This window comes from Hyperolius riggenbachi, chromosome 5, assembly GCF_040937935.1.
Source record: "Hyperolius riggenbachi isolate aHypRig1 chromosome 5, aHypRig1.pri, whole genome shotgun sequence".
NCBI lineage: Eukaryota > Metazoa > Chordata > Amphibia > Anura > Hyperoliidae > Hyperolius > Hyperolius riggenbachi.
Window position 1 is genome coordinate 126,400,477 of NC_090650.1, and position 19,941 is coordinate 126,420,417.

A 19,941-nucleotide genomic window follows, 5' to 3' on the forward strand; every position below is an offset into this window, starting at 1 on the left:
TACACTATACCGGATATTCATAGGTACTACCAAGCAGTCCACCTGGGTAGAATACTTGACTGGAGGAAAGGCAAAGAACATAGCTTCTGGACAGATTTGAAGCTACAATATCTGAACAAACACTGTGCCCTACAGGTACTGGACAGGCTGTCTAGAGATTGTACTCATCCACTAATAGGCCCAACCCTGTTGCCTCTTAAATATCTGAATAAAACACTCCCAGGACTATGCCCCTTATTATCTATAGCTAACAACCCTGGTTTCATCATGGGGATGGACAAGACTTGGCTAAATGGAACGAGTCTATAACTGGATACCAGACTCTGGGATTTCTAGGAAGTGTTTGGTCTAGCCAGCCCAATTCAACATTTCCAGTTTTTTAAATTCTACCAAATATCAAATTATATACTCAAGGAAATTAGGTCCCTGGGTCCTGTTAGGACGGAATGGTTCAACGTTGAAAAATGGTTACGGACTAAGACTAAACCCCCAGGGAGCATGTCACTTCTGTATGGATCGCTGCTGCACTTCACAGAGTTAAGGAAAGGCGGGAAAGTGAATTGAAAACTACTCTGGACGATAAAATCTGGTCGAGTTTTATAGAGAATGTACGGATGCCCAAAAATACACTACTTCAGTTAATGCAATATAAAGTAATTATGCGCTGGTATTCTACTCCAGATGCGCTGGTATTCTACTCCAGATGCTATTAATAAACTATACAGTTCTGTGCCCTCTATTATTCCCACATATGGTGGTCTAGTCCAATGCAGAAATACTGGAAAAAAAATTATATACACCCTTACACGGTTCTTTTGGTGATTCTTTTCTACTGAATTTCTCCATCCCTGAAGGCAGATTTACCTTATCCCTTTGGTCTGTTTACTTTCTCTTTATTCCTATCTTATATTTATTTCTGATTGGCAAACATGATGAGACTTTATGCCCAACACCAAAAGCGTGGTGATGAAGCCTACCAATATGGTCGGGCCTTCATAAACTGTGGTTAGACTGAGCTAATCAGGAAAAAAAACTGAAAAAAAGAAGTCTTGTGAAGTCAAGAGGGGTCAGAGCTTTTTTTAGTTGCACAAATGAGACCTACACAATAAGGTAGGTGTTTATAATGTAGAACATTGGCTTATGAGTATAACAAGTATGTAGGTTGCTAGTCTAACCTAGCAACCAACCTTGTAAGCTTGCATTAGCAGGGCTCTCAAACGCTTTTATGTCTTGGAATTTGTTATTCATTTCATAGCTTGCACTCTGCTATACATTTTACTCATGTTACATTTGTCATTGTAATCACCAATTTTGTATTGTGTACCATTGTCCATATTTGATGTATATTATTGTTTGTAGCATTATGTACCCCTTGTTGTTTTCCTACTTTGTACAGGGCAACAGAATGTTGGCGCTTTATAAATCATTAATAATCTTTACTCTGTAATTATAAAGAAAATTATGAGAAATACAAATGCATTAATACCTGTTAGGTTCTGGAGATATTTTTTTCTGTGGAGCTGTCCAACTTGGTGGAGTGATTTTTTGTACTGGAAGAGTAGCATTGTTCTTTACACTGTGATTACATAGGTTTGGACATTTTCTCTCATTTTCAGGAGACCAGTCAAAAAGATCTGGATCATCTGGGATAACATCTAAAATCAGTGCATCTTCTTCATATGCTTTCATGAAATCTGGAACAATATCACTTAATACAGCTTTCTCCGCTATTAATGCATCACATCCTAGCACAGAATCACGAATGTCTGCATGTTGTAAAGAAATATCTTTTCCAGAACACCCCTCACCACTACCTTCACTTGATGTGGAAGGATCAAGATCAAATAAAGTGGGGTTGATGTGCTCTTTGTCCATGTTTTCAGTATTCATCTCAAGCTCTTTACTTGGATCATCATCATCACTCAAAACAACAGGAACAAATTTCTCAGAGGAGACAGGTATTGAATTAGAAATTTCATTGGGTAAGGATTTTTCAGAACCTAGTATAGAAACATCATCCTGTAGTAGTTTACTGGATTCTTTACTATTTAAAAATGGAACTTTGTTAGTGCAGGGCTCCTTGATTTCAGATTTTATGGGAGCAACGAAAACTGGTGGCTTCATTACGCCTATGAGTTGGCTTAGTTTTGGCACCACATAGGTTTTGGTAGGGGGATCAGATACGTGTGGTTTACTAGACTGTGCATTGACATTTGGAACACTAACTGGTTCAAAGTCTGTTGAAGAAGTAATACTCACAGCCGTCTTTTTATATTTACTCAAATGGGGCTCAGCAGTGTTTGTGCTACATACTACTTCTCTGTTTTGTGGAACATCACTTATTAATTCACTGCACGTGCTGCTAATGAACTCTTCCAAGACAGGATTCGTGGAGTTAATATTAAGTGGTGGTAAATCTAAAAGTAAATCCAACTTTCTCTTTTTGCAGGAGGCTTCATTGTCACTTCTGGTCATCTCCTCCTGTAGAGAAGGCATTTCATTTGAGTACATTTCAAGTGTGGGCATAATAATCTCTGTATTTAAGTTGTCACCAGGTCTCTTGCGTGAGAAAGTCCAAATGCTAGTTCGAGCACAAGAACATGTCCATATGGTTTTCCCTGTAAATGGGACAGTGCGCCGGCAAGAAAACTTTTTGCACTCATCTTCAGGTAGTTGAGAATAGGAGTCTGCACTGAGAGAAGACCACAGAGAAATAGAGTCATCGCTATTTTCCCTTTCCGACACAACAGTTTCTGCATTCCGCCAACTGCCCCAAAAATTGTAAATATCATATCCTTCAGTTGTGCTCTGCTGCAAAATTTCATCTAAGTCAAAATTAACAGATAACGTGTTATTTAGCTCACCATCAATGTCTGAGCTTTCAGTATTAACACCTTGTTCTGCCTTAAAATGGTAGTCAAAGTTGTTTTCCTTTGTATTTATACTTCCATTAGCACTTGTGTCAGGATCACCATTTGCAGGGATGACAGTCATGTTTCTTTGTCTCTTTTTGAAGTCCAGCTTTACTTTCATCACCCTTTTAGTTTGAGTTTTTTTTCTCTCACGTACAGAAGTTTCCAATTCTTTATTTTCGAATGTAGAATACCTATGGTTTTCCATGGTTAGAATATCACCTGCGGAGACCACTGGCATGGGTGAATCTGACTCATAAGATGTCATATTGCCAGGCTGTGATACGCATTTTTCAGAGATCCGTAATTTTAGAGGGCTCCGCAACTTTTTCAATGTTACTACTGGATTTTGTAGTTTTAGTTTAGAAATACAAGCCTTTGGTGAACATATATTTCCCTTTCTTTGTTCTTCTCTAATGTGCTGATCCTTCACCCTTGTGCAAGGAACACTTATTGATATGCTGTCTTTAGTACTTTCTGCAATGCCTACAGAGTTTGGATTTCCTTTGACAGTTCCATAGTGATTAAGACGTTTGCTTCTTCCTTGAAAACAAAAACATGCTTGTAAACTACAGGCAAAATCTCACCTAAACAACGTAACAACAATGAATTGCTATTCAGATTCATTTGTAGATGACATGCGATTGTTAAAAAGATTAAAGAGTACCAAGGTTGTAAAATACAAAACTCATCCGCTCATCCATAAATTATAGGTTTCTTTCCCCCACCCCAGCAAAACCAGTCGCGTTTTTTTGTCTATAGTGTTTCCGAAGCTCTGTGGCCACCCCCACCTGCGTTGCCAAGGCCCACCCCCCCAGCCACCTATGAGGCTGCGGTTGCCAAGCTGAGGCAACTCTTGCACCCAATTCTTGTTTGACTAAAACAGAGGTTTACATAACATTTTATATTTTACAACCTCGGTACTCTTAAATATAATTTTGTATAACTAAAAAAAAAAACTTCCAGTACATGAATAAAAACACCAGGCCTCTCCACAGATCTCCAGTTGGATTATCATAACTGATCCAGCAAACCTGGACTAGATTAATTAAAAATTGCCTGCATGCCACCCTCGTCCTAGTCCTATTAGAACATTGCATTGTTGAAAAGTTAATGAATTAGTATCTGGCTGATTGAAGATGCATGAACTGTTTACAGCAAAGCCTTTCAAATAGATAGCTTGGACATTTCATTCACAATTACAGTGGAACAGTGAACATCTCCTGGCAATAACAACATGAGACTAAAAACATTCAGCTGATTTTTAAATTATCTGTGCTCTTATTACTGTAAGTATTTCATATGTAAGTCTCTGTTGATTCCATTGTTCTGAAAGTCTGCATTGAATAGTGTAGGGCTAATGTACTGAATTGCATTACTGGTTATTGCTTCTATAATTGAAAACTTTCAATAAAATTATTTGAAAAGAAAAACAAAACAATTCTACACCAATCGTTCTGTAAAATAATGCCACCTTCTCATTTACGTCTTCAGCTGTTGCAACCTTCTATTAGGTATAAATCTTTCAAACTACAATCGGTAAAAATATTACCGGTATATGGATTTGTACTTTGGATTTCCCAGAATTCCCATCTGTTTCTGTAGTTTGCTCAGGGGTTACCCAGAAATCATCATATATCAGGAAGCAAAATGCTCAGCAGCTTATGGTTTGTAGGCTTAGTTTACTGACCCATTCACTACACATCAAAGCAGAGAGCATGTTTGTGCAAATGCCAAGGGACACATTGGAGAGAGGTTATGGATGCCCTTTTCTGTGTACTGAAACCACTCCCAATTATTTCCCCATGGGAGTGGTGTTGTGGATCTGACCATGCAATGCACAGCACAAGAGGTATGTCAGTGTAACACAGCTTGTTAATGTACAGAATATGCTGTGCCTGGTTTTTCAAGCATTGATACAGACATGTACATTTCAAATATAAAAAAGCCTAATTCTGGAGGTTTTATTATGCAATGAAAAGTGGTTAGATCGTACACACTACAATTCTGGAAAAAGAAGTTGTAAAAACACTTGCACATTTGCCTGTATTTTACCACACTTTAATTCACTATGCATTTTCAACATGGGCATAAAAATGCATCACACAGCAATGTAGAGCATTTATGGGCTTTCATATGCCATGCAGATCACCCACCACGTGTGGTGTGTTAAAGCCAACAGCACCAATGTAGTGTGAGCCAGTATAGTTCGGCTTGTTGAATGGGATGATAAGTATACAGTATAAAGTGTTTCAGCCAAAGATGGATCTAGTTCAATTATGCCATTTCTGTCGCATTAAACCAGCATCCTCCTCACAGAGAAGGAGAGGCAATAAAAATGGCACTCTCACTGCGATCTGAAGTATGCAGAGGTAGGGGCTGAATTCATCCATCTGCTGTTGGGTGCCTTTGATTGTATCCTTGCTATGGCCTCAATTCATTCACCTGCTGAGCGGTCTGGACGAGCTCAGCTCGTCCAACACCGCCAGAGGCTGCCGCTCAGGCCCTGCTGGGCCGATTTTCGTCAAATAAAAAGCAGCACACGCAGCCGGCACTTTGCCAGCCGCGTGTGCTGCCTGATCGCCGCCGCTCTGCGGCGATCCGCCGCGAGCACCGGCGAAAGAGGGTCCCCCCAGCCGCCTGAGCCCAGCGTAGCCGGAACAAAAAGTTCCGGCCAGCGCTAAGGGCTGGATCGGAGGCGGCTGACGTCAGGACGTCGGCTGACGTCGATGACGTCACTCCGCTCGTCGCTATGGCGACGATGTAAGCAAAACAAGGAAGGCCGCTCATTGCGGCCTTCCTTGTTTATTCTGGGCGCCGGAGGCGATCGGAAGAACGCCTCCGGAGCGCCCTCTAGTGGGCTTTCATGCAGCCAACTTTCAGTTGGCTGCATGAAATAGTTTTTTTTTAATTTAAAAAAAAACCCTCCCGCAGCCACCCTGGCGATTTAATCAGAACGCCAGGGTGGTTAAGGGCAGTTCGGTAAAATAATTTAGGTCGGTAAAATACCACATTTGGTATTTGATACTTTTTTTTTCAAAGTCACTAAGATTTGCCACGTGCGGTAGAAGTTCGGTAATATACAGAAAAAAAACTAGCTTCAATTCATTAAGCCCTGCTCAATTAGTCTCACCAGCTGTGGAGCAGGTCAAGCAGGAAGCAGTGAGTCTTCCCAAACTATGTGTGCATAAATCAGGGGTTTTCAGTCCAGTGCATCCCCAGCATCCCTTTAGATGTGCTGCAGCCACTAGAGGGAGCTTTTCTGTATACCAGTATAGACATGCACATCTAAAGGGATACAGAAAAGCCTTTTTAAAGAGACACTGAAGCGAAAAAAAAAATATGATATAGTGAATTGGTTGTGTACTATGAATAATTACTAGAAGATTAGTAGCAAAGAAAATATTCTCATACTTTTATTTTCAGGTATATAGTGTTTGTTCTAACATTGCATCATTCTATAATATGTGCAGATTACACAACACTCAGCATTCAAAATGAGTCTTTCAGAGCAGTCTGTGAAGTAATGACCTCTCCTCTAGCAGAGGAAAAGTAAATAGTCCAGGAACAGTTGAGATAATAAAAGTCAGATAACAGCCCTCTCCACGACTAAAGGTAGCCATACACTGGTCGATTTGCCATCAGATTCGACCAACAGATAGATCCCTCTCTGATCGAATCTGATCAGAGAGGGATCGTATGGCTACCTCTACTGCAAACAGATTGTGAACCGATTTCAGCCTGAAACCGTTCACAATCTGTTGTGGTGGTGGTGGTGCTGCTGCCGCTCCCCCCGCCCGCATACATTACCTGCTCCGCCAGCGCGACTCCAGTCCCCAGGTCTACGCTGTCTTCTCCGCTCTGGTCTCCAGGTCCAGCATGCTTTACTTCTTCCTGCCCGGAGGGAAGTTTAAACAGTAGAGCGCCCTCTACTGTTTAAACTTCCTGCCGGGCAGGAGGAACTGAAGCATGCCGGAGACCAGCGCGGACACGGAGCAGCGGTGACCAGGGGTAGTCGTGCCGGCGGGCAAGTAATGTATGCGGCTCTATTGCGTCGGTCGTCGGGTACTCGAACGCCGCTAGCGACGCACTCCCTACCCGCGGGCGATCGACGGTAATTTTCCGCACGGAGCGATCGACGGGATCGGACGAAATGGATCGAAATTCGGCGTGTAGCGCGAACGATTGGCAGCAGATTCGATCCCAGTGATCGAATCTGCTGTCGAAACGGCGGCAAATCGGGCCAGTGTATGGCCAGCTTAACTTAGTCGGAGAGCTTAATGGCTTGTTTGCATAGAGATAACAACTGGAGTTTCTCAACTCTTCCTGTACTGGAAACAATTACACTGATGTATCAGATCTTAATGTTTTATTTCTTAGCTGTGCTACACATACAAATCATAATATCATCATTTTTTTTCACTTCAGTGTCTCTTTAAATGTATCCTCCTCCTACTCTGTTTTGATGTCCCGCCAGAGTATCGGATCAAATGGGGTGAGAAGCAGAGCTGTGTGCCTCTCCCTATGGCTGCCTGCTACATCTGTCAATGTTAACGCATGGAGATTGTGAGTTACCGGCTGGGCAGACCTGGAGATAAATACCATACACTTTTACTTGCTTTGATGAATGCCTTAACCCTCCTGGCGGTTTGCTAAAAAAATCGCCAGGGGGCAGCAAATTTTTTTTTTATTTTTTTTCATGTAGCGAGACAAAGTCTCGCTACATGATAGCCACTGCTCAGCGGCATCCCCCCAGCCCCTCCTCAAAGGTGTGTTTGAGGATCTGCAGATCTCATAGACTATGAATGCATTTTGCAGGAATGGATCTATTGCAGGAAGAGATCTTTTGCAGATAATGATCTTTTGAATGTGTAAGGGCATCTTTGTGTGCAGCATCTTGCAAAGATTTTATCTGATGGGGAGTGCAGCTCCATAGAAAAGATTGTGTAGAGTATGGCTCTCATACTACATGGAAGGGGGTAAAATTGGTCTGTGATCTTGCCTTTTCCAGAGACTTTTATCTCAAGTGTGTATGCAGCATTACACCTGCTTTCAGATACAACATTGTGGTTGCTTCATAAAGCATTAACGCATTAGGTAATGCAAAAAAACAGCTGACTTTACCGAGCACTTAGGAAAATGTCAATTCACAAACCCTGTTACTACATAAAAAGCTAAAATTACCGAGAAGTGAGGTAAATTATCGACTTGTGCAGAATTTACCTTAACACATCAGTAAATGTTAATTCATAAAGCAGACAACAAGCGGTAATGGCACAAAGCAATACGGTCTGCTCTGAAGTGGCGAAAAGAATGGAGAGTAGACTGTGGGAGCCGTGACTCACAAGCAGAAGCAGAGGCAGCTGTGACTGACAGGAGCAGAGAGCCAATAGAAACAGCTCGTCTCCTGCAAGTCTGAATGATGGAATCTGATAGGACCCGCAGCCTTTGCGACAAGCTTTTAAAGTGAGTCTAAAATGAGTCTAAAAGCATGTTCTTACTGTAAAGCACCTTACATAGTGCTAAACCACCGCATCCCCATGGCAAAATGAGGGGTTTATATCCCCCAAATCCCCTTTACTAACTCGGGGGAGTGCTTCCTGATGAGGCAGAGCTTAGCGCTGTAGCTCTGCCTCTTAGTGCGTCAATCCCCGCTGATCGCCGCATCTCCATCTGCCTTCACAGAGGGGCAGGGAGAGGCGGAAATCCATGCGGCGATTGACGCACATGGAGGCAGAGCTACAGCTCAAAACTCTGCCTCCATGAGCATTAAAATCCACGACCAAGAAAGTCGTGGATTTTGCAGAGGGGATTTGAGGGGTATAAACCCCTCGTTTTGTCGCGGAGATGCGGCGGTTTAGCACGATCTAAGGTGCTTTACAGTACGAACATACTTTTAGACTCACTTCAGAGTCTCTTTAAACCCCCCCCAGGCAGCAGCAGAGCGAGATCGGGAAAAAAAGGCACCCCCTGAATACTGGCTGTGTGTCTGTTTAACCTCTTGGGTACCTAGTGGGGAAAATTACCAAAGCAGAACATGTGTAAAGTTTCTTGGAAGTTAATCAAAGCTGTGACAAATAAGTAGAATGTTAAGAAAGCCTAATAGACAGATTCAGAGCAGAATCAGAGCAAGCAGAGGCAGTATAACAAAACATGTACATCTAAAGGGATGTTGGGATGCCTCGCAATGCCCTCACTGCACGGAACAGCTTGTAACAAGCAGTTACCTCAAAGGTTGTCAATGGGCTTCAGTAATTTACTGCACCTCTATTGCACCTGAGAACATTTGTACACAAAAGTCTAAAATACCAAATGCGGTATTTTCCAGACTATATTTTTTTTTTCGCACAGCCTTTTATGAATTGACCCCATTGTATCCGAACAGCCCACTTCCCTCCAGAGTTCCAATCATACTTTGCAATTTATGTAGCACAACAAATCTGACACCAGTTAGACAACTTACACAGCCACATATTGGAAATCTATATCAAATTTTAAAGGGGCACTTCAGCCTAAACAAACATACTGTCATTAACCACTTAAGCTCTCAGTCGTTTTCACTTTATGCATCCAAACAATGTTCACCTCCCATTCATTAGCCTATAACTTTATCACTAATCACAATGAACTAATCTATATCTTGTTTTTTCCGCCACCAATTAGGCTTTCTTTGGGGGGTACATTTTGCTAAGAGCTACCTTACTGTAAATGCATTTTACCAGTAGGAAGAAAAAAAATAGAAAAAATTCATTTGTCAGTTTTCGGCCATTATAGTTTTAAAATAATACATGCCTCCATAATTAAATCCCACGTATTGTATTTGCCCATTTGTCACGGTTATTTCAGCGTTTAAATTATGTCCCTATCACAATGTATCGCGACATTATTGTATTTGGAAATAAAAGAGCATTTTTCCCGTTTTGCATCCATCACTATTTACAAGCTTATAAAAAAAAAAAAAAAAAGAAATATTTCATCTTTTCATAGATATTTAAAAAGTTTAGACCCTTAGGTAAATATGTGTTTTTTTTTATAGTAAGGTTTTTTTGTTTTTTTTATTAAACATTTTATGCGGGTATTTTGGGAGGGTGGGATATAAATAGTGTTTTATTTGGGGAAATATTTGTGTATTGTAATGTTTTTTCACTTTTAGATGTAGTTTTACTTTTTGGCCACAGGATGGCAATCTTGAGTTTGTTTACATGACGTCACTCTAAGCGTACAAATGTACGCTTAGAGGGACATAGCGTCAGAAAAAGCGTAGCTTCCGAGAGAAGCTGTCACTTTTTCAGCGGGGGAAAAGAATCAGTGATCGGGCAGCATAGCCCGATACATTGATTCCTGGGCTAACTAATCCGCGGCCGGGAGTGCGCGTGCACGCGCACGATCGGCCGTGGGAGCGCGCATGTCCTCCTTGACGTTTTTATACGTCAAGGAGGACAAAGTGGTTAAGTTAATCTCTTACCCACTCTATTTTTTTTTTTTTTTAAAGAACAGGCAAATGTTTGTGATTTCATGGGGCAGCCATCTTTTTCATGGGGGCAGCCTTTTTGGTTGAAAGGAAGTGACAGGGAGCATGAGACAGTTCCAACTGTCCTGATCACCCTTCCCAGCTGCCCGCTAGGCTTCAAATCTAAAATTCAAAAACAAAAAAAATTTGCACCAAAAGAGCAGAACAACAACATTAAAAAATCCCATCATGCTTTGCACAGCATCAGGGGAAAAATGTTCAGGCAGTTTTCTTCTGTGCAGCTAAAAATGAGGCTCGGGTAAGAAAAACAAAGTTCTGATGCTGTGAAAAACTGTTAAAGAAACGCCAAGCCTTTTCAGTGCTGCTGAGTAGATTTTTAGTCTGGAGGTTCATTTTAAGTTTAGTTTCTGCCTGGACTTTGGTTTAACAGAAACACTGCAAGATCCAGTATGAGACTACAATCACACAACTGCTAATATACTAGCCAGTAAATCCCACTATGTTCAAATATGATTGAGGAGAGGTCTGAAATACGAGTCCAGCTTTGCTGGATTACTTATGGTATCCCTGCTGGAGGTGTCTCAGTGCAACAGGCCCACATACTTCTTAATATGCTGAGAACAAGCTACACTACAAAATGTTTTGTTCATATTAATAAGCTGTGTTTGCAGTGAGGAGGGTTTAAGAGCCTCTATCAGGTTTTTACTGCCTTCTGCGTCTCCAATGGAGAGATTTCCTCTAACGCAGGGGTCTCAAACTCGCGGCCCGCGGGCCATTTGTGGCCCTCGATACAATATTTTGTGGCCCTCGCCGGTAAAAGCTTTCTTATAGTTCGCTTCAGTGCTCCCAAGTAATCCGCCGCATCCCTGCCGCTAAACGAGGGCTGCAGAGCCTCCAAATCACACGGGGGGCAATCCGCCGGCATTTCCTGGAAGGGGCAGAGCTTTCAGCTTCAGCTCTGCCCCTCTTGACGTCAATCCCGGCACGGATCGCCGCCTCTCCCCGCCCCTCTGTGAAGGAAGAGTGAGAGGGGCGGGCAGAGGCGGCAATGCGCCGCGATTGTGAAATCCCTTATGCGGCCCAGCCTCATCCTGACTTTGCCTCCTGCGGCCCCCAGGTAAATTGAGTTTGAGACCCCTGCTCTAACGTCTGGTTCCAGTAGAAAAGACCTGGTAAAGGTTATAATCCTTCCCCATTCTCTCCAAAATAAAGATATGCCACTTATTAAGATATGCCAAAATACAGAATTTAGGAGCCAGTAAACTCAGCAGAGCCTGTGGCATTTTGGTTTGTCTGGCATCCAGTATATCTTACGTTAGCACAAATAGGCATCACATGTAGTACAAAACTAAAGAGAACCAGAGAGGAAGAACATAACAGATTTATACATACCTGGGGCTTCCTCCAGCCCCATCAGCCTGGATCGCTCCCACGCTGCCTTTGTCTGCCGGTACCGGGTCCCGTCATTTCGGCCAGTTGAGCCAGTCGACGGAAGCGCAGTGCGCTCCCTCTGTATTGCGCAGGCGCATGCGTAAAGCAGGCATGGGCAAGATAGAGGGAGCCCCTGTGGATGCGTCCAACTGGGCACATCCAGCGGAAGTGACGGGACCCGGTACCGGCGATAGACAGCGGCGTGGGAGAGATCCATGCTGATGGGGCTGGAGGAAGCCCCAGGTATGTATAAAATCTTTTTTTCATTTTTCAAGTACCTTCGTCTCTTGTTTCCTTTTAAGCTACTGTCATCTTATTTATACTGTAACACTTTACAGAGCACTTGAGCGTTTAAAACAGGTATTTGGTAGATTAAAGAACAAGCGACACCCATGCTAACCTAGAAATAAAAAACACATATATAGGTAGATAAATACTACTTCTACTAACATAACAGATGCATTGTGCTATCCTCGTAATGATTCCTGTGAATGTTATAAAGGAAAAGCAGCTTGGCCATCTTGCCAAGCTAATGCTGATATCATATCCTTCCTGACTCTTGTTTTCCCCCCCTCCCTTCTCTTGCTCATTGTGTATTCATTAGCTGCCCTCCTCCCAGAGTCTTCAGACACTCCCACAGAGGTGTATACTAACTACTGCACTGTCTTTTTTTTATTTACACATCCAATCACTGAGTCACCTCAGCCTTGCTTGTAAACACAAGCAATCAGAGGGCGTTTCTGATAAGCAGCTAGATAGGGAAATAAATGGAAGAGGAGGATTATATTATAGATAAAAAGAACTCCCAGCATTCAACTCTTTGGCACTGTTTGGCACTAGGGCCAGTGCTCCTAAAGTATGTGATAACTAAACCATAACAGCAGAAAGTTTTGCAAAGTTTTGAATGCAGGATTAGCATCTTTATCACTTAATACACTCAGACCAGTTGCTGTTGAAATTTGATTTTTATGGTGACAATACAGCTTTAAGGGTAGAACATTTCTGAAACTCGTACTATATCACGTTAGTTTTTTTTATTCTGGTCTGCCAGTCCAGGGTCTCAGACTCCACCCTCTGCATGTTTGTTCCAGGTGAGTCACTACTGATGAAAAAAATCAGGACAGTAACCATGCACACAGTATTTATAAAGGGAAATAGCAGCCAACATATTTGTTAGTTCAACTGTACACTAACCGTGACAGATGAAAGGTATGAGGTCACAAATAAAAGGTGCCAACAAACGAACTCAAATCAAACAACACTAAAGGTGGCAACACACACCATACAATTTTAAAATATCTGTTTAATTCAAGATCATCAATCAATTTTTCTGACTGATTGTAACAATTCAAAAACCTGACCAATGCACCACACACCTATGCAGGGATGCTCATCACAGATTAATCACAAGCAGAGGTGCTCAAATTCGGATTCGGGAGATACCTGAATAGTTGCTATCCGGATATCTCCCAGTAAACCTGTTCGGGCTGGGCGGGGGGTCAAGCTTACCTGTCTGACGTCTTCTTCGTCCGTCCCTCGGCGCCTCCCAGGATGAGCTCCACGCAGCGGTAACTTGACTACAAACACTTCCTTCTTCCAGGTTGAAGGAGGAAGTGTTTGTAGTCACGTGATGCGTGTGGACCGCATCATGGGAGGCGCCGAAGGACGGACGAAGAAGACGTCAGACAGGTAAGCCTGACCCCCCCCCCCCCCCCCGGCCAGGTTTACTGGGAGATATCCGGATAGCAACTATCAGAGTATCTCCCGAATCCGAATTTGAGCATCCCTGATCACAAGTAACCACGGTGGTTATTCGTGATTCAAATTAGCTTTAATTGCCACAGCTGAGCGGCTAGATGCGTCGGGGTTAATTACCCATAATGCCACACTCTGCCCAGCGTTTCAAAGAGCTTGCAAGCGTCTATTGGACGCATTGCATGCCTCGCTATGGAGCACTTCCTCCTTCAAGCCAGGAGGAGGAAGTGCTCCATAGCGAGGCTTGCAACATGTCCATTAGGACGCTTGCAAGCTCCTTGAAACGCTGGGTGTAGAGTGGCATTATGGGTAATTAAACCTGCCGCATCTAGCCGCTTAGCTGCGGCAATTAAAGCTAATTTGAATCACGAGTAACCACCATGGTTACTTGTGATTAATCTGTGATGAGCATTCCTGCACCTATGTTCAATTTTCCACCAATCATGAATAAAATAATTGAAAGCTCAGAAAAAAATTGATTGGAACTGTACATCAAGTAGTTGACAATCCATCACACACTATACAATTCTTAATAAAGTTGGTTTGAAATTTCCAACATGTCAAATCTCCAAAAATTATTATTATTTATTGATCGAAAACAAAGAAAAGCTCTGGATTTTTGGTGACAATCGATCAAAATTATCGAATTGGTGAAAAATTGGATCTTTTAACTGTATGGTGTGTGGCCACCTTTAGGCCTGGTTCACACTGCAAGAGCTTTTTAAGCACTAGTGATTTGAAAAGCTCTTGCTAATGTAATGCTATGGGGGATTTTTATATCACATTCATCCAGGAGAACACAGAGGATTACATTAGCAAGAGCTTTTAAAGTGTGAGCTAGTCCATAGACATGGCAGACAACCTACCGTATATTTTTTAATTTACAGACGAGATAGGGACTGTGGGTTTGTTCTTAACCTGAATCTGTTCTTATGTCGGAACATTGGGCTACCTCCGTCCCCTGTGCCTTCAGTGTCCCCCTCTGTGTCACCTCTGCCCTCTGTATCTGTTTATACAAGTTAAAAGCCATTTTTTCTTTGAATTTTTTAAAATCGATTTTCTTAAAAACTAAAAGTACAATTTGAATTTTTTTTTTAATTGTTCTCATGGAAACACAGAATCCATGTTGTTCGTATCGGCGGGTGGTTCGTAAGTCTGGGTCTACCTGTATGTCGACTTTGTCTATCAATCGAAAATGTGACCTTCCTAAATGGGGTAAACTAAGTATAAATCAACCCAGAAAAGTGTAGCATTATGGATTTTATTCATGCTGAGGGAGCTGACTACAGGGGATTAGAAGAAGCCCCAGGTAAGTAAAAATCCTCTTGTTCCTGCACGTAGGTACAGCTGTGGGTTTCCCTGGAGAACATAGGAGACCAGCATAAAGATTGAGGAATAGCTGCTGCTTGGGTTACCATCGTTGCACTGAGACTGCAGTAAAAAGGCACACAGAGGACAGGGTTGACAGAGCTGCAGTAAACGGTCACAGACTGCAGCTTCATAATACTGTGCCACCGGAAACAGCCGCCAAAGGGGGTCCTGCCAAGGTAACTTAAAAGCAGCTTACCTGATGCCAGCTAATAGTTGAATACCACATACACAGAGGAACGTGCAGTACTATGAAAATGTCTGTGCTGGCAGCTGTGCTTTAAAGGACACCTAAACAGAGGGATATGAAGGCTGCCATATTTATTTCATTTAAAGCACAACATAAGCGAGAGGTATGTGGAGGCTACCATATTTATTTCCTTTTAAGCTATACCAGTTGCCTGGCTCTCGTTCTGACCCTATGCCTCTAATACTTTTAGCCATAGACTCTGAACAAGCATCCAGCAGACCAGGTGTTCATGACATTATTCTTAGATCTAACAAGATTAGCAGCATGCTGGCTTCTGGAGCTATTCAGACAATATTGCAGCCAAATAGATCAGCAGGGCTGCCAGGTAACTGGTATTGTTTAAAAGGAAATAAATATGACAGCCTCCATATCCCTCTCGCTACAGTTGTCCTTTAAAACAATACCAGTTGCCTGGCAGCCATGCTGATACCTTTGGCTGCAGTTGTGTTGGAATCACACACCTGAAACACATGCAGATAATCTTGTCAAAAACATCTGATCTGCATTAACGGGACCCTGAGCAGTGACAAATTAAAAGATTTCACTTACCTGGGGCTTCCTCCAGCCCACTGTAGGGCGCGAGGTCCTCCTCCTGGCTCCTCTCCCGGTCCCTCCAGCAGCTCCCATTACTGGCGACACCTGGGCAGGCTCTTCCTGTATCCTGACATCTGTGTTATCACGCCGGACGCTTCGCATGATCATGGCGGCCAGTGTGATACGTCTGCGCATGCGCGGTTTAGCATTAGAAAACCGCGCTTGCGCAGACCTTTCACGTTTGCTGCCGTGATGACACAGAGCGTCAGGATTAAAGAAGAGCCCGGGTGTCGCCGGAGGAACCGGGAGAGGAGCCAGGGGGACCTTGCGGCCTATGGTGGGCTGGAGGAAGCCCCAGGTAAGTGAAATCTTTTAATTTAAGTCACTGCTCAGGGTCCCTTTAATTATTTAGCGTCTATGTCTAAAGGTTTAAGAGGCAGAGAATCAGCAAGACAGACAACTGGTATTGTTTAAAATTAAATAAATTGGCAGCCTCCATATAACACCCTCACTTCAGGTGTCCTTTAAATGGTAATTACCATCCTAGTTCAGAGAAGCATAGAAGAAAGCCATCTATTTAAAATGTATACTTTCTATGCTCTGACATCATAAAAGCATTGGCAGTAGAAGTCAATTTCAAAAAAGGATCTTTCATTTCCAAACTATTGTCAGAGAAAAACAGCACATCTTAGGTGCGTACATTCAAAATAGCCGCTGGCAAATTTAGGTGCAGGGTGAAGCCAAAATACAGCTCACCCTGCTCCTGCTTTAACACCTGGCTGCTTTAAATGTGATTTCCATTACGAGGTTGTTTTTCTTGTTTGTTTGGTTTTTTTTTTTTGCCAATTTGTTATTTGGGCCCAAATTAGTAATTGCACGCCACTATAGCTGTAATTCACATTACAGCCTATGGCGGCACTCAAATCATCGGTGCATCACGGCACCAAAATTAGCATCTCATGTAATCAATAGAAAGAGTAAAGTTCAGAAAAGGCTCAAGTAAAGCTTCTATCCAACCCCTGGTCAGTCTGCACCAACAATGCAAGGACACTGAGAACTTGCAAGCTATGAGAGTGTTAACTGATAACATAAGAAATAAAAGCATCTTACTATCATTTCTGAGCTCCATCTTTGCGCAGGAATGATCAGAAGAATTGCTACTTCCTGTACTTTTTTCAAGAGGATGTGGTCTATGGTTAGATTCTAGAAGCTGATGTTCGTCTTTTTGCTCCGTAATTGAGGATGCCCCTGACTTATGCGATGTGGTCACGAGACGTTGCACTCTAACATAAGCTTTACTAATATTGCTGTTGCCTTTTTGATCCAAATCAGTGACATGCTCATAAGCCAACTCCTCTGATTCCCCCATTTTCTTTCTCACTGCTTCCATCCTCTCTAGTTTCTCTGCATCACCACACCACTCCACTGGCTCCTCCTCACAGGTATCAACAATCTGCCCTTTAACTGCCTCAGACACATCACAACTATCTAATGCCCTCCAGACAGGGGATACTGGTTGTCCCGTTCTCAGTTTTTCCCCTGCATCCTTCCCAACACAAAATTTACGCTGCCCATGCTCAAGTGGTCTTCTTCCTCTTTTATTCACTTGTCCGTCCCTTTTACTATGCTGTAGCACCTGTTCACTCTGACTTGTTCCGACAATAAGAGTATCACTTCCTCTTGTAAGCCGCTTTCTCAACGGAGCAGATTGTTTATTTAGTGTGTTCCTTTTTATTGGTGCTGGTTGCTTTCTGCTCCTTTTTTCTGTTTGTTTCACATCACCACTACACCCTGCTGCCACCCCTTCCAGATCAGACTCAGCAGGAAGAAAATTGGCAAACTCCTGTTTGTCTTTTATCTCTAACGTATCTAGTTTATTCCTGGTAAGCGTTCCTGGTCTTCTTCCTCTCTTCTTTTTCTCAGGCTGTTTCATATCATCAGTACACCCTTGCACTGTATCATTCTGATCTGACACAGCATAAAGGATATCACTGCCTACAGCTTGGTTTTCTTCTGTCTCATGCAATCCTAATTTGATCAGTCTCTTTAGCGTTGCTGGCCTGCCTCTCTTCCTTTTCTCCTGTTCTTTCTGTTCACTAAAACACCCTAAAGCACGTTCTGTGGGCCAAGAAGGAACAGCGCTACCAATGGCCTGCTTTTCTACAGTCTCAGGAAGTCCTAATTTATCCAAGGTCTTCCTGCTAAGTGCAGTCTTCCTCTGTCTACCTCTCTTCTTTATAAGTGGTTGTTTCACATCACCACTGTACCCAACCACCGTCCCCAGCTGATATGACCCAGTAGAACAAATATCATTGCCCGCAGTCTGATATTTTTCTGTCTCAAGCTGTCCCAACTTTTCTGGTATCTTCCTGTTTAGTGTTCCTGGTGGTCGTCCTCTCTTCTTTTTCTCAAGTTTATTCCTTGCACAACTCCCTGACCCAAAAAGACTAACATTATGTGCTGTCTGCTTTCGTCCTCTTTTTAGCAATTCAAATGTCTCTGCTGTTCTCCTACACAATATCCCTGGTTTTCTTCCTCTCTTCTTTTTCTGTGGTTGATTTCTATCTCTACCACATTCTAGATCTTTTTCTGATCCATGAGGAATATTGCCACCTGCTGCCTGGATTTTTTTAGTTGCAATCCTTTGCACACTCCCAGGTTTCCTTCCTCTCTTGTGTTGTGGTGGTCTGCCTTCACTACAGTCTCCTTTCTCAGCTTGCCAGTTCTGAGCTGTACCATGAACTGCAGTGTGCAGCCTTGTAGCATAAATTGTGCGTTTTACAGCCATCTGTGATTTTGGCTTTTTTGCACACTTTTCAGATTGCACTTGCTTGGATGAAGCATTATTGCAACTGGGCCCTACATCACCATTCAAAAGACTTTGATCAGATGCCTGCTGCCTTCTAGGGCCTACAGATGAAGTCCCTGTTCTCCTCTTCACAATTCTTTCACATTGTTGGTTATCTGTGTCAGTTATACCACACCTAACAAACTGGCATATTGACTTTTGTTGCCTTCTTTTTAATTTTGGCTCACTAGGGTAATCAGTGTCTGCTTTCCTAGCATTTCTAGACTTTGGCTTTCTTGTTATCGCCTTCTTCTGTCCTTTATTGCCATTTTGATATTTCTTACAGACTGCTTTCTTTCTCTGAACTACATATGACTCAAAATATGCACTCATTTTTGGTTTTCTATTGCGCTTCTTAACAGCAGAAGCCACACTTTCACCATCCAAACATCTGGACTGTTCTGTACATGAAACTGTACATCTCTGCACATCAGTGACCCTGCTACGTAATTTAGGACTACCAGCAGGTGCATTAACACTGCACATGGTTCTTCGCTGTAACAGACTCATGAAATAACACATGCAAAAATCAATGCATGAAACAGAAAAAAAAAAACTCTGGGCAATTTAAACTTCAGCCTAAAAAGTTTTGATCTACCTACATTTTGCTAGGTACGTGATAATAATACTACTAAATCAAACTGCAACACTATGCCGATTTCTAATTAATTTTTTCAAAGAACTAAACAGCTCAATGCTAAACAGAAAACACTACAATTTGCTCACGTGCTTGATTCAGAAAAACAGAAACTATTCAGACAATCACGCGTCTCTATTATTGGTAGAAATAAGAAGTGCAATCCTAATGCGGAGCCTGCATCGCCGTGCTGTCCACCCTCCCTGACAGTACAACTACGGAGCTGGCAAAGAGTATTGTGAGGCCAGCTACCCCAGACCTTCCTTCCTCTGCTCACACAGGCCGGTGTACTGTCCGGCCTCACCCACAGACCACGGCCGCTCCGCAGACCCTTCTCACGTGCAACGTACTACTCAGAGGAAACACCCACTTTTGGCCGCGGCCGGAAATGACGTCTGGTTGAAGAAGAGTCCGGCAGGGGACTGGTGTCTAGACAAACCTTTCCCTTCCGGTTATTCATTTGGCGTTTACTATGGTTACGCAGTAAGAATAAGAAATAGTATAAAACGAGACCTACAAAAAATGTACGTCGCTGTGCAACTTGAACGTTTCTGTTTTAATGTTCACTTTTTTTGGATGGCAGGAAGCCTCAGCAAGCACATGCCATCTGGCCTCTAGAACAGGCTAAGCAATGGAACCAGAGGTTGTGAGCTCATTATTATTATTTTTTTTTTACTTGAATGTGTCGTGCGCATGGATTAACGTTAGTGTACTTAAAGGCATAGCTCCAACTGT

The 19,941-nt window shown here is 42.7% G+C and overlaps 1 protein-coding gene across 1 annotated transcript in view; it reads right to left on the minus strand.

Annotated features, from left to right (window-relative positions):
* Window positions 1-19,558, minus strand: part of TOPAZ1 (testis and ovary specific TOPAZ 1) — a 239,064-nt gene extending 219,506 nt beyond the window's left edge. Inside the window, 2 exon segments of the mRNA XM_068236234.1 lie at window positions 1,487-3,455; window positions 16,832-19,558. Of these exon segments, the coding sequence (XP_068092335.1) occupies window positions 1,487-3,455; window positions 16,832-19,091 (4,229 nt within the window). The 5' untranslated portion in view covers window positions 19,092-19,558.
* Window positions 19,559-19,941: the final 383 nt, after the last annotated feature.